At 42.9% G+C, this 12,850-nt stretch overlaps 1 protein-coding gene across 1 annotated transcript in view; it reads left to right on the forward strand.

The window, feature by feature from the left end:
* Positions 1–12,850, forward strand: part of ankfn1a (ankyrin repeat and fibronectin type III domain containing 1a) — a 217,353-nt gene that overhangs the window by 139,682 nt on the left and 64,821 nt on the right. Inside the window, exons 11-13 of the mRNA XM_071393819.1 lie at positions 23–136; positions 2,516–2,613; positions 4,719–4,809. Of these exons, the coding sequence (XP_071249920.1) occupies positions 23–136; positions 2,516–2,613; positions 4,719–4,809 (303 nt within the window). The remainder of the gene's footprint in view (positions 1–22; positions 137–2,515; positions 2,614–4,718; positions 4,810–12,850) is intronic.

Here is a 12,850-nt window from a genome sequence, read left to right on the forward strand (position 1 = left end):
ATTATTAATATTTTTTTGGTAGGTGTGCCGGAGCCCCCGTCTGCAGTGGGTCTGTGTGTAACCAGTAGCTCCTCTCTCACAGTTACCTTCCAGGAACCCCACTGTCTCAATTCTGCTGTGGTCACCAAGTACAGAGGTACACACACACACAGACTTGTGGAAACACACACAGACGCACGCGTACACACATGTGTACACATATGAAAGGAACTGCAATTTAGAAAGGAAACTAAATGGGTAGGAACAAATAAATGATTGTTGCTTTTCATTGTTACTTTCTCCCTCTGTATTTTCTCTCATGCTCTCTTTCTTCTCTCTCCCCCTCTCTCTGTCTCACTTCTCTCTCCCTCCTCTCTCTCTTTGCCTCCCCTTTCCTATTCTCCTTCCCTCTGCAATTTATTTCAAACCCCTGTGCCCCCTCTGTCTGTTGTCTCACTAACCTGCTTCCCTCTAGCCCTGTGGGATGACAGTAAATCTATTAACTATTGCCATGACTGATATTGACTTATTCCCCTCCTCCCTACCCGTCCCTCCCACCATCCCTCTCTCCCTCCAAGCTACAATTACGTGGGGTGACAGTGAAACTATTAAATATCCCTATACCATCCTCCACTCTAATCCCCTCTGTCCCTGCTAGCTATTCCCCTCACCTCTCTTCTTCCTCCTCTCTCTCTCCCACCCTTACCTACCTTCATCCGTTCTAGCTCAAGGCCAGAGAGCCCTAGAGAGCCCTAGCAGAGCCAGATCAGTGTATTGAACTGTAAAGGCTAAAGGGCTGGTCATTTGGGACTAATAGGCTTATGTTGCATATGGAGCATGAAGGTTACAACAGGCTTTGTAATGATCTATAGTTAATCTCTGCTCATCAGGGCTTTCCCTAGAGGTGTAGAAGTCTTTACAAGCCTTTTAGGGGTTCTGTGGAAGTAGAAGCAAAGGAGAGAGAAATGAGAGAGATTGAGCAGAAAGAGGAAAAAAGAGAGGGAGAGAGTGAGTACATTTCCTCAGTGAAAACGATGTACTGAGCAAATGGCAAAAAACACATTTATTTCCACAGTGCCGTGGGGTGAGACAGTGATGCAGCTTAAGCCCCACCCTCTTCAACATACATATCAACAAATTGGGGAGGGCACTAGAACAGTGTGCAGCACCCGGCCTCACCCTACTAGAATCTAACGTTAGATGTGTACTGTTTGCTGATGATCTGGTGCTTCTGTCCCCAACCAAGGATGGCCTACAACATCACCTAGATCTTCTGCACAGATTCTGTCAGACCTGGGCCCTGACAGTAAATATTAGTAAGACAAAAATAATGGTGTTCCAAAAAAGGTCCAGTTGCCAGGACCACAAATAAAAATTCCATCTAAACACTGTTATCCTAGAATACACAAAAAACGATACATACCTCGGCCTAAACATGAGCGCCACAAGTAACTTCCACAAAGCTGTGAACGATCTGAGAGACAAGGCAAGAAGGACCTTCTATGCCATCAAAAGGAACATAACATTCGACATAACAATCAGGATCTGGCTAAAAATACTTGAATCAGCTATAGAACCCATTGCCCTTTATGGTTGTGAGGTCTGGTGTCAGCTCACCAACCAAGAATTCACAAAATGGGACAAACACTAAATTGAGTTTGCATGCAGAATTCTGCAAAAATATCCTCCATGTACAACGTAAAACACCAAATAATGCATGCAGAGCAGAATTAGGCCAATAGCCTCTAATTAAAATCCAGAAAAGAGCCATTCAATTTTACAACCACCTAAAAGGAAGAAATTCCCAAACCTTCCATAACAAAGCCATCACCTACAGAGAGATGAACCTGGAGAAGTCCCCAAGCAAACTGGTCCCCAGGACAGCAACACAATTAGACCCAACCACTCATGAGAAAACAAAAAGATAATTACTTGACACATTGGAAATAATTAACAAACAGAGCAAACTAGAATGCTATTTGGCCCTAAACAGAGAGTACACAGTGGCAGAATACCTGACCACTGTGAATGACCCAAACTTAAGGAAAGCTTTGACCTTGTACAGTCTCAGTGAGCATAGCCTTGCTATTGAGAAAGAAAAGGGCAACCAGTGAAGAACAAACATCATTGTAAATACAACCCATATTTATGTTTATTTATTTTCCCTTTTGTACTTTTAACTATTTGCAAATAATATGACATTTGAAATGTTGTAATGTGTAATGTTTACTGTTAATTTGTATTGTTTATTTCACTTTATTATCTACTTCACTTGCTTTGGAAATGTTAATATATGTTTCCCATGCCAATAAAGCCTTTGAATTGAATTGAGCAGAGAGAGCAGAGAGAGGGAAACCACACACCTCAAGGCATTAGCAGCCCAATGAGAAGGTTAATAGTGTAATACACAGCACCAGGGTACCTATTGATATCTATTATGGAGAGGACACACACATACCCAGTCTGTGTTGTTATTGTCTGTGTGTATTTGTAATGCTGACTTTGTGTGCGTGTGCGTATGTATGTGTCATTACAGTGGAGTGGAGCTGTCTAAAGGATTTCTCATTGCTGGCCGGAGACATGGTGTTGGAAAACCTACTAACGCTCAAGTGTACCATCAACGGCCTTACCATGGTAAATAGTACTGAAGTATATGCAGCAGACGGGGAGGAAGGGGGAGAGAGAGGGAGCACAGAGAGAGAAAAAATCAAATCACATTTTTGTCACATGCGCCGAATACAACAGGTGTACAGTGAAATGCTTACTTACAAGCCCTTAACCAGCAGTTTTAAGAAAAATAAGTGTTAAGTAAAAAATAGATAAATAAAAGTAACAAATAATTAAAGAGTAGCAGTAAAATAACAATATTGAGGCTATATATAGGGGGTACCGATACAGAGTTAATGTGCGGGAGCACCGGTTAGTCGAGGTAATTGAGGTAATATGTACATGTAGGTAGAGTTAAAGTGACTATGCATAGATAATAAACAGAGTAGCAGCAGCGTAAAAGAGGGGTGCGGAGGACAATGCAAATAGTCTAGGTAGCCATTTGATTAGCTGTTCGGGAGTCTTATGGCTTGGGGGTAGAAGCTGTTAAAGGACTTACTCACATCAGCTACGGAGAGCGTGATCACACAGTCGTTCGGAACAGCTGATGCTCTCATGCCGGTGTAGTATGATTCAATCTTAGTCCTGTATTGACGCTTTGCCTGTTTAATTGTTCGTCGGAGGGCATAGGGCGATTTCTTATAAGCTTCCGGGTTAGAGTCCCGCTCCTTGAAAGCGGCAGCTCTACCCTTTAGCTCAGTGCGGATGTTGCCCGTAATCCATGGCTTCTGGTTGGGGTATATACGTACAGTCACTGTGGGGACGACGTCATCGATGCACTTATTAATGAAGCCTGTGACTGATGTGGTGTACTCCTCAATGCCATCAGAAGAATCCAGGAACATATTCCAGTCTGTGCTAGCGAAAAAGTCCTGTAGCTTAGCATCTGCTTCATCTGACCTCTTTTTTTATTGACCAAGTCACTGGTGCTTCCTGCTTTAGTTTTTGCTTGTAAGCTGGAATCAGGAGGATAGAATTATGGTCATATTTGCCAAATGGAGGGCGAGGGAGAACTTTTTACACTTCTCTGTGTGTGGAGTAAAGGTGGTCTAGAGTTGTTTTCCCTCTTGTTGCACATTTAAAATGCTGGTAGAAATTAGGTCAAACTGATTTAAGTTTCCCCGCATTAAATTCCCCGACCACTAGGAGCGCTGCCTCTGGATGATCGTTTTCCTGTTTGATTATGGCCGTATACAGCTCATTGAGTGTGGTCCTTGTTCCGGTATCGGTTTGTGGTGGTAAATAGACAGCTACGAAAAATATAGATGAAAACTCTCTTGGTAAATAGTGTGGTCTACAGCTTATCATGACATACTCTACCTCAGGCGAGCAAAACCTTGCCTGAGACTTCCTTAGATTTCTTGCACCAGTTGTTGTTTACAAATATTCATAGACCGCCACCCCTTGTCTTACCGGATGCAGCTGTTCTATCCTGCCGAAAAAGCGTAAATCCCACCAACGGTATGTTATTCATGTTGTTGTTCAGCCATGACTCGGTGACACATAAGATATTACAGTTTTTAATGTCCTGTTGGTAGGATATACGTGCTCGTAGTTTGTCTATTTTATTATCCAATGAGAGAGATAAGGTGAAAGAAGGAGCTCACACAGAAAGGGGATGAGAGAGAGAGAGAAGGAGCTCACACAGAGAGAAAGGGGATGAGAGAGAGAAGGAGCACAACGACAGATGAGTAATTGAGGGGGCCAGTATAGGAGGAGGGTAATGCTGGAGGGAGGAAGTGAAGGAGTGTGGGAATGACACAGTAATGGAGTGAGGGGCTGAATGAGGGAAAGCTATAATGGTGACTTCTAGGATGCTTCCCAAATGGCACCCTATTCCCTATAACGTGCACTAGTTTTGATTAGGGCTCATAGGGCTCTGGTCAAAAGTAGTGCACTATGTAAGTTTATAGGGTGCCATTTGTGACATCCTAGAAGTCACCATTATAGCGTGTTGCCCTCATTCAACCACAATACTGTGATATTACTGTGCTCTGCTCAACTTTCAGCTGTTTTAACCATCTTCCTCTGGCTAGTACATACTGTGTGTACGTTTTACTTAATGTGAAAATGTATTTTACACAGTATTTTACATAATGTGTGCGTGTGTGTTGTGTGTGTGTGTTTTCCAGGGGAGGCTGTACTATGTTCAGGTGTCAGCCTACAACATGAGAGGTTGGGGTCCACCTCAACAATCTCTACCCCCCTCTGCTGCACCTTCCAGTGAGTCCATTACTTTATTAGGTTTAAATCAAACCTTTATTGAATGTACCTTCATACAAAATCGTAGAATCGGTTGATATTTTCCTTCAAAAATAGTTTTGTTTTCGGGAAAAAAGACACTTATAAGATGTCCAGTAAAGTTGTGTTCTCAAAGCCTGCTATGGCAGTTATAATTAACTCCGTCATTCAGTTGGATTGAAACCCAAACTTGCTTTATTCCCTGCTACTTTGAAAATGTAGGCTCTGTCCCAAATGGCACCCTATTCCCGATACACAGATGTCGCAGGAGGAAAATAATCCTGCAGCAGGAGGATTTGAATATCTTAAGAAATATTTAGAATGGCCATCGGGGCAGCTGGAAGCGGTGTCTGTATACAACGCAGTACCATAGCTACAGTGTACCTTATGTAACCTACGACGCATCTCGTGTGAATTCTTATGTTGATTATAATAAATCATTTATTATTCACATACTATACCAAACAATATTGAGTTGCTGCCTCCTCCCCTCAGAACAGCCTCAATCCGTCGGGGCATGGACACTACAAGGTGTCAAATCCGTTCCACAGGGATGCTGGCCCATGTTCAAATCAAATTGTATTGGTCACATACACATTACATTTACATTTAAGTCATTTAGCAGACGCTCTTATCCAGAGCGACTTACAAATTGGAAAGTTCATACATATTCATCCTGGTCCCCCCGTGGGGAATGGACCCACAACCCTGGCGTTGCAAGCGCCATGCTCTACCAACTGAGCCACACATTTAGCAGATGATATTGCGGTGTAGCGAAATGCTTGTGTTCTTAGCTCCAACAGTGCAGTAGTATCTAACAATACACAACAATACACACAAATCTAAATGTAAAAGAATGGAATTAAGAAATATATAACTATTGGATCAAGCAACGTCAGAGTGGCATTGACAAAAATACAGTAGAATAGAATACTGTGTGTGTGTGTGTGTGTGTGTGTGTGTGTGTGTGTGTGTGTGTGTGTGTGTGTGTGTGTGTGTGTGTGTGTGTGTGTGTGTGTGTGTGTGTGTGTGTGTGTATATATATCTATATATATATATATATATATATGTATGTATGTACACTGTATTCTATTCTACTGTATTTTTGTCAATGCCACTCTGACGTTGCTTGATCCAATATTTCTATATTTCTTAATTCCATTCTTTATGGAATTAATTTATAATATATATATTTATAATATATATATTTGAGATGAGTAAAGCAGTATATGAACATTATTAAAGTGGCCAGTGATTCCAAGTCTATTTACTTAGAGTCCAAGAAGCTTTCTCTGCCCTCAACCTTGTTCTGAACACTTCCAAAACAAAGGTTATGTGGTTTGGTAAGAAGAATACCCCTCTCCCCACCGGTGTGATTACTACCTCTGAGGGTTTAGAGCTTGAGGTAGTCACTTCATACAAGTACTTGGGAGTATGGCTAGACGGTACACTGTCCTTCTCTCAGCACATATCAAAGCTGCAGGCTAAAGTTAAATCTAGACTTGGTTTCCTCTATCGTAATCGCTCCTCTTTCACCCCAGCTGCCAAACTAACCCTGATTCAGATGACCATCCTACCCATGCTAGATTACGGAGAAGTAATTTATAGATCGGCAGGTAAAGGTGCTCTCGAGCAGCTAGATGTTCTTTACCATTCTGCCATCAGATTTGCCACCAATGCTCCTCATAGGACACATCACTGCACTCTATACTCCTGTAAACTGGTAATCTCTGGCTCAAATAGCCGACCAATCAGCCTGTTACCAACCCTTAGTAATCTTCTGGGGAAAAACTGTGTTTGACCAGATACAGTGCTGTTTCACAGTAAACAAATTGACAACAGACTTTCAGCATGCTTATAGGGAAGGACACTCAACAAGCACAGCACTTACACAAATGACTGATGATTGGCTGAGAGAAGTTGATGATAAAATTATTGGGTGCTGTCTTGTTAGACTTCAGTGCAGCTTTTGACATTATCGATCATAGTCTGCTGCTGGAAAAACGTATGTGTTATGGCTTTACACACCCTGCTACAATGTGAATAAAGAGTTACTTGTCTAACAGAACACAGAGGGTGTTCTTTAATGGAAGCCTCATATAGAATCCAGTTAGAATCAGGAATTCCCCAGGGTAGCCGTTTAGGCCCCTTGCTTTTTTCTATTTTTACTAACGACATGCCACTGACTTTGAGTAAAGCCAGAGTGTCTATGTATGCGGATCACTCAACACTATACACGTCAGCTACTACAGCAACTGAAATAACTGCAACACTCAAAGGGAGCTGCAGTTAGTTTCAGAGTTAACCGTAAATATTTCTAAAACTGAAAGCATTGTTTTTGGAACAAAACACTCACTAAACCCTAAACCTCAACTAAATCTTGTAATAAATAATGATGAAATTGAGGACGTTGAGATGACTAAACTGCTTGGAGTAACCCGAGATTGTAAACTGTCATGGTCATAACATATTGATGCAGTTGCAGCTAAGATGAGAAGTCTGTCTATAATAAAGTGATGCTCTCTCTGCCTTCTTAACAACACTATCAACAAGGCAGGTCCTACAGGCCCTAGTTGTCGCACCTTGACTACTGTTCAGTCGTGTGGTCAGGTGCCACTAAAAAGGACTTAGGAAAATTGCAATTGGCTCAGAACAGGGCAGCACGGCTGGCCCTTGGATGTACACAGAGAGCTAATATGAATAATATGCATGTCAATCTCTCCTGGCTGAAAGTGGAGGAGAGATTGACTTCATCGCTACTTTTATTTATGAGCGGTATTCACATGTTGAATGCACCGAGCTGTCTGTCTAAACTACTGGCACACAGCTTGGACACCCATGCATACCCCACAAGACATGCCACACAGTCCCCAAGTCCAGAACAGACTATGGGAGGCACACAGTACTACATAGAGCCATGACGACATGGAACTCTATAAAAAAATACTTTATGGAACAGCGGGGATTGTGAAGCATCACAAACACACACACACGATAACATAAACATTTCTTGTTAACAAACTATAGTTTTGGCAAGTCGGTTAGGACATCTACTTTGTGCACGACACAAGTAATTTTTCCAACAATTGTTTACAGACAGGTTATTTCACTTATAATTCACTGTATCACAATTCCAGTGGGTCAGAAGTTTACAAACACTAAGTTGACTGTGCCTTTAAACAGCTTGGAAAATTCCAGAAAATGATGTCATGGCTTTAGAAGCTTCTGATAGGCTAATTGACATAATTTGAGTCAATTGGAGGTGTACCTGTGGATGTATTTCAAGGCCTACCTTCAAACTCAGTGCCTCTTTGCTTGACAACATGGGCAAATCTAAAGAAATCAGCCAAGACCTCAGAATTTTTTTTTTAGACCATCACAAGTCTGGTTCATCCTTGGGAGCAATTTCCAAACACCTGAAGGTACCATGTTCATCTGTACAAACAATAGTACTCAAGTATAAACACCATGGAACCACGCAGCCGTCATACCGCGTTCTGACGCGTTCTGTCTCCTAGAGATGAATGTACTTTGGTGCGAAAAGTGCAAAGGACAAAAGTACAAAAGTATCTATATCCACAGAAAAACTAGTCCTATATCGACATAACCTTGAAAGGCCGCTCAGCAAGGAAGAAGCCACTGCTCCAAAACCGACATTAAAAAGCCAGACTACTGTTTGCAACTGCACATGGGGAAAAGATTGTGCTTTTTGGAGAAATGTCCTCTAGTCTGATGAAACAAAAATAGAACCGTTTGGCCACATTGACCATCGTAATGTTTGGAGGAGAAAGGGGTGTCTTGCAAGCCGATGAACACCATCCCAACCGTGAAGCACTGCAGGAGGGACTGCAGCACTTCACAAAATAGATGGCATCATGAGGGAGGAAAATTATGTGGATATATTGAAGCAAAATCTCAAGACATCTGTCAGGAAGTTAATGCTTGGTCGCAAATGGGTCTTCCAAATGGACAATAACCCCAAGCATACTTCCAAAGTTGTGGCAAAATGAATTAAGTACTACAAAGTCAAGGTATTGCAGTGGCCATCACAAAGCCCTGACCTCAATCCTGTAGAACATTTGTGGGCAGAACTGAAAAAGTGTGTGCGAGCAAGGAGGCCTATAAACCTGACTCAGTTACACCAGCTCTGTCAGGAGGAATGGGCCAAAATTCACCCAGCTTATTGTGGGAAGCTTGTGGAAGGCTACCCGAAACGTTTGACCCAAGTTAAACAATTTAAAGGCAATGCTACCAAATACTCATTGAGTGTATGTAAACTTCTGACCCACTGGGAATGTGTTGAAAGAAATAAAAGCTGAGATAAATAATTCTCTCTACTATTATTCTGACATTTCACATTCTTAAAATACAGTGGTAATCAAAACTGACCTAAGACAGGGAATTTTTACTACGATTAAATGTCAGGAATTGTGAGAAACTGAGTTTAAATGTATTTGGCTAAGGTGTATGCAAACTTCTGACTTCAACTGTATGTGGTACTGGTGGAGTAGGGGCCTGAGGGCACACAGTTTGTTGTGAAATCTGTGAATGTATTGTAATGTTTTTAAAATTGTATAAACTGCCTTCTGCTGGACCCCTGGAAGAGTAGCTGCTGCTTTGGCTAATGGGGATCCATAATAAATACACATACAAGTCTCTGTTTACCTGTCGCAAGACCCACTGGTTGATGCTTATTTATAAAAACCCTCTCACACCTTACTCCCCCCTATCTGAGATATTTACTGTAGCCCTCATCATCCACATACAACACCCGTTGTGCCAGTCACATTCTGTTAAAGGTCCCCAAAGAACACACATCCCTGGGTATCTCGTCTTTTCAGTTCGCTGCTGCTAGCGACTGGAACAAACTATAACAAACACTCAAACTGGACAGTTTTACCTCAATCTCTTCATTCAAAGACTCAATCATGGACACTCTTACTGACAGTTGTAGCTGCTTTGTGTGATGTGTTGTTGTCTCCACCTTCTTGTCCTTTGTGCTGTTGTCTGTGCCTAATAATGTTTATATCATGTTTTGTGCTGCTACCATGTTGTTGTCATGTGTTGCTGCCTTGCTATGTTGTTGCCTTAGGTCTCTCTTTATGTAGTGTTGTGTTGTCTCTCTTGTTGTTTTGTGTGTTTTGTCCTATATTTTTATTTTAAAATAGATATTTTTAATCACAGCCCCCGTCCCCACAGGAGGCCTTTTGCCTTTTTGTAGGCCATCATTGTAAATACGAATGTATTCTTAACTGACTTGCCTGGTTAAATAAATACAAATACAAATGTATATAGGGCAGCAGCCTCTAAGGTGCAGGGTTGCATAATGGGTCGAAGCCGGCTAGTGATGGCTATTTAACAGTCTGATGGCCTTGAGATAGAAGTTGTTTTTCAGTCTCTCGGTCACAGCTTTGATGCACTTGTACTGACCACGCCTTCTGGATGATAGCTGGGTGAACAGGCCCTGGCTCGGGTGGTTGATGTCCTTGGTGATATTTTTGGCCTTCCTGTGACATCGAGTGCTGTAGGTGTCCTGGAGGGCAGTTAGTTTGCCCCCGGTGATGCGTCCACCACCCTCTGGAGAACCCTGCAGTTGCGGGCGGTTGCTGTACCAGGTTGTGATACAGCCTGACAGGATGCTCTCAATTGTGCATCTGTAAAAAAGGGTTTTAAGGGGGACAGCTACATTTCTTAAGCCTCCTGAGGTTGAAGAGGCGCTATTACGCCTTCTTCACCACACTGTCTGTGTGGGTGGACTATTTCAAATTGTCAGTGATGTGTACGCCGAGGGACTTGAAGCACTTCCACGTTCTCCACTGCGGTCCTGTCGATGTGGATAGGGGCGTGCTCCCTCTGCTGTTTCCTGAAGTCCACGATCAGCTCCTTTGTTTTGTTGACATTGAGTGAGAGGTTATTTTCCTGGCACCACTCTCCCAAGGCCCTCTCCTCCTCCCTGTATGCTGTCTCGTCATTGTTGTCGTCTGCAAACTTGATGATTGAGTTGAAGGCGTGCGTGGCCACGGAGTCATAGGTGAAAAGGGAGTACAGGGGGGCTGAGCACGCACCCTTGTGGCGCCCCTGTGTTGAGGATCAGCGAAGTGGAGGTGTCGTTTCCTACCTTCATCACCTGGGGGCGGCCCATTGGGATGTCCAGGACCCAGTGGCACAGGGCGGGGTTCAGACCCAGGGCCCTAACCTTAATGATGAGCTTGGACGGTACTATGGTGTGGAATGCTGAGCTATAGTCAATTTACAGAATTCTTACATAGGTATTCCTCTTGTCCAGATGGGATAGGGCAGCGTGCAGTGCGATGGCGATTGCATCGTCTGTGGATCTATTGGGGTGGTAAGCAAATTTAAATGGGTCTAGGGTGACAGGTGATATGATCCTTGACTAGTCTCTCAAAGCACTTCATGATGACAGAAGTGAGTGCTACGGGGCAATAGTAATTTAGTTCAGTTACCTTTGCTTTCTTGGGTACAGGAACAATGGTGGACATTTGAAGCAAGTGGGGACAGCAGACTGGGATAGGGAGAGATTGAACATGTCCATAAACACTCCAGCCAGCTGATCTGGCATGCTCTGAGAAAGCAGCTAGGGATGCCGTCTGGACCGGGAGACTTGCGAGGGTTAATACACTTAAATGTCTTACTCAAGTCGGCCATGGAGAAGGAGAGCCCCCAGTCCTTGGTAGCGGGCCACTTCGGTGGCATTGTGTTATGATCAAAGCTGGTGGAGAAGGTGTTTAACTTGTCCGGAAGCAAGACGTCGGTGTCCGTAACGTGGCTGGTTTTCCCTTTGTGGTCCGTGATTGTCTGTCAACCCTACCACATACGTCTCGTGTCTGAGCCGTTGAATTGCGACTCCACTTTGTCTCTGTACTAACGTTTTGCCTGTTTGATTGCCTTATGGAGGGAATAAATACACTGTTTGTATTCGGCCATATTCCCAGTCACCTTGCCATGGTTAAATGCGATGGTTCGTGCTTTCAGTTTGCTGCCACCTATCCACGGTTTCTGGTTTGCGTAGGTTTTAATAGTCACAATGGGTACAACATCTCCTATACACTTCCTGATGAGCTTAGTCACCATATCCATTTATTCAATGTTATTCTCAGAGGCTACCCGGAACATATCCCAGTTCGCGTGATCAAAACAATCTTGAAGCATGGATTCCGATTGGTCAGACCAGTGTTGAATAGACCTTAGCATGGGTACTTCCTGTTTTCTCCTCCCTTCCTATAGGCAGAAACTCAATCTGATGATCTGATTTGCCAAAGGGAGGGTGGGGGAGGGCCTTGTAAGCATTTCGAAAAGTTGAGTAGCAGTGGTCCAATGTTTTTACAGAGCGAGTACTACAGTCAATGGGTTTTTATTTATTTATTTCACCTTTATTTAACCAGGTAGGCCTGTTGAGAACAAGTTCTCATTTACAACTGCGACCTGGCCAAGATAAAGCAAAGCAGTGCGACAAAAACAACAACACAGAGTTACACATAAACAAAGGTACAATCAATACCAGAAAAGAAAAATAGAAGAATCTATGTATAGTGAGTGTGTGCAAATGTAGAAGAGTAGGGAGGTAGGCAATAAATAGGCCCTAGAGATGAAAATAATTACAATTTCGCATTAATACTGGAGTGATAGATGTGCAGATAATGATGTGCAAGTAGAGATACTGGGGTGCAAAAGAGCAAGAGGGTAAGTATTAATATGGGGATGAGGTAGTCGGGTGTGCTATTTACAGATTGGCTGTGTACAGGTACAGTGATCGGTAAGCTGCTCTCACAGCTGATAGAACCGGTAGTGTTTTCCTCAAATTTGCTTTGTTAAAATCCCCAGCTACAATTAATGCGGCCTCAGGATATGTGGTTTCCAGTTTGCATTAAGTCCAGTGTAGTTCCTTGAGGGCCGTCATGGTATCGGCTTGAGGGGGAATATACACGACTGTGACTATAACCGAAGTTAATTCTCTTCGGAGGTAATATGTTTGGCATTTGATTGTGAGGTATTCTAGGTCGGG

Source organism: Salvelinus alpinus, chromosome 3, assembly GCF_045679555.1.
Source record: "Salvelinus alpinus chromosome 3, SLU_Salpinus.1, whole genome shotgun sequence".
Taxonomy (NCBI): Eukaryota; Metazoa; Chordata; class Actinopteri; order Salmoniformes; family Salmonidae; genus Salvelinus; species Salvelinus alpinus.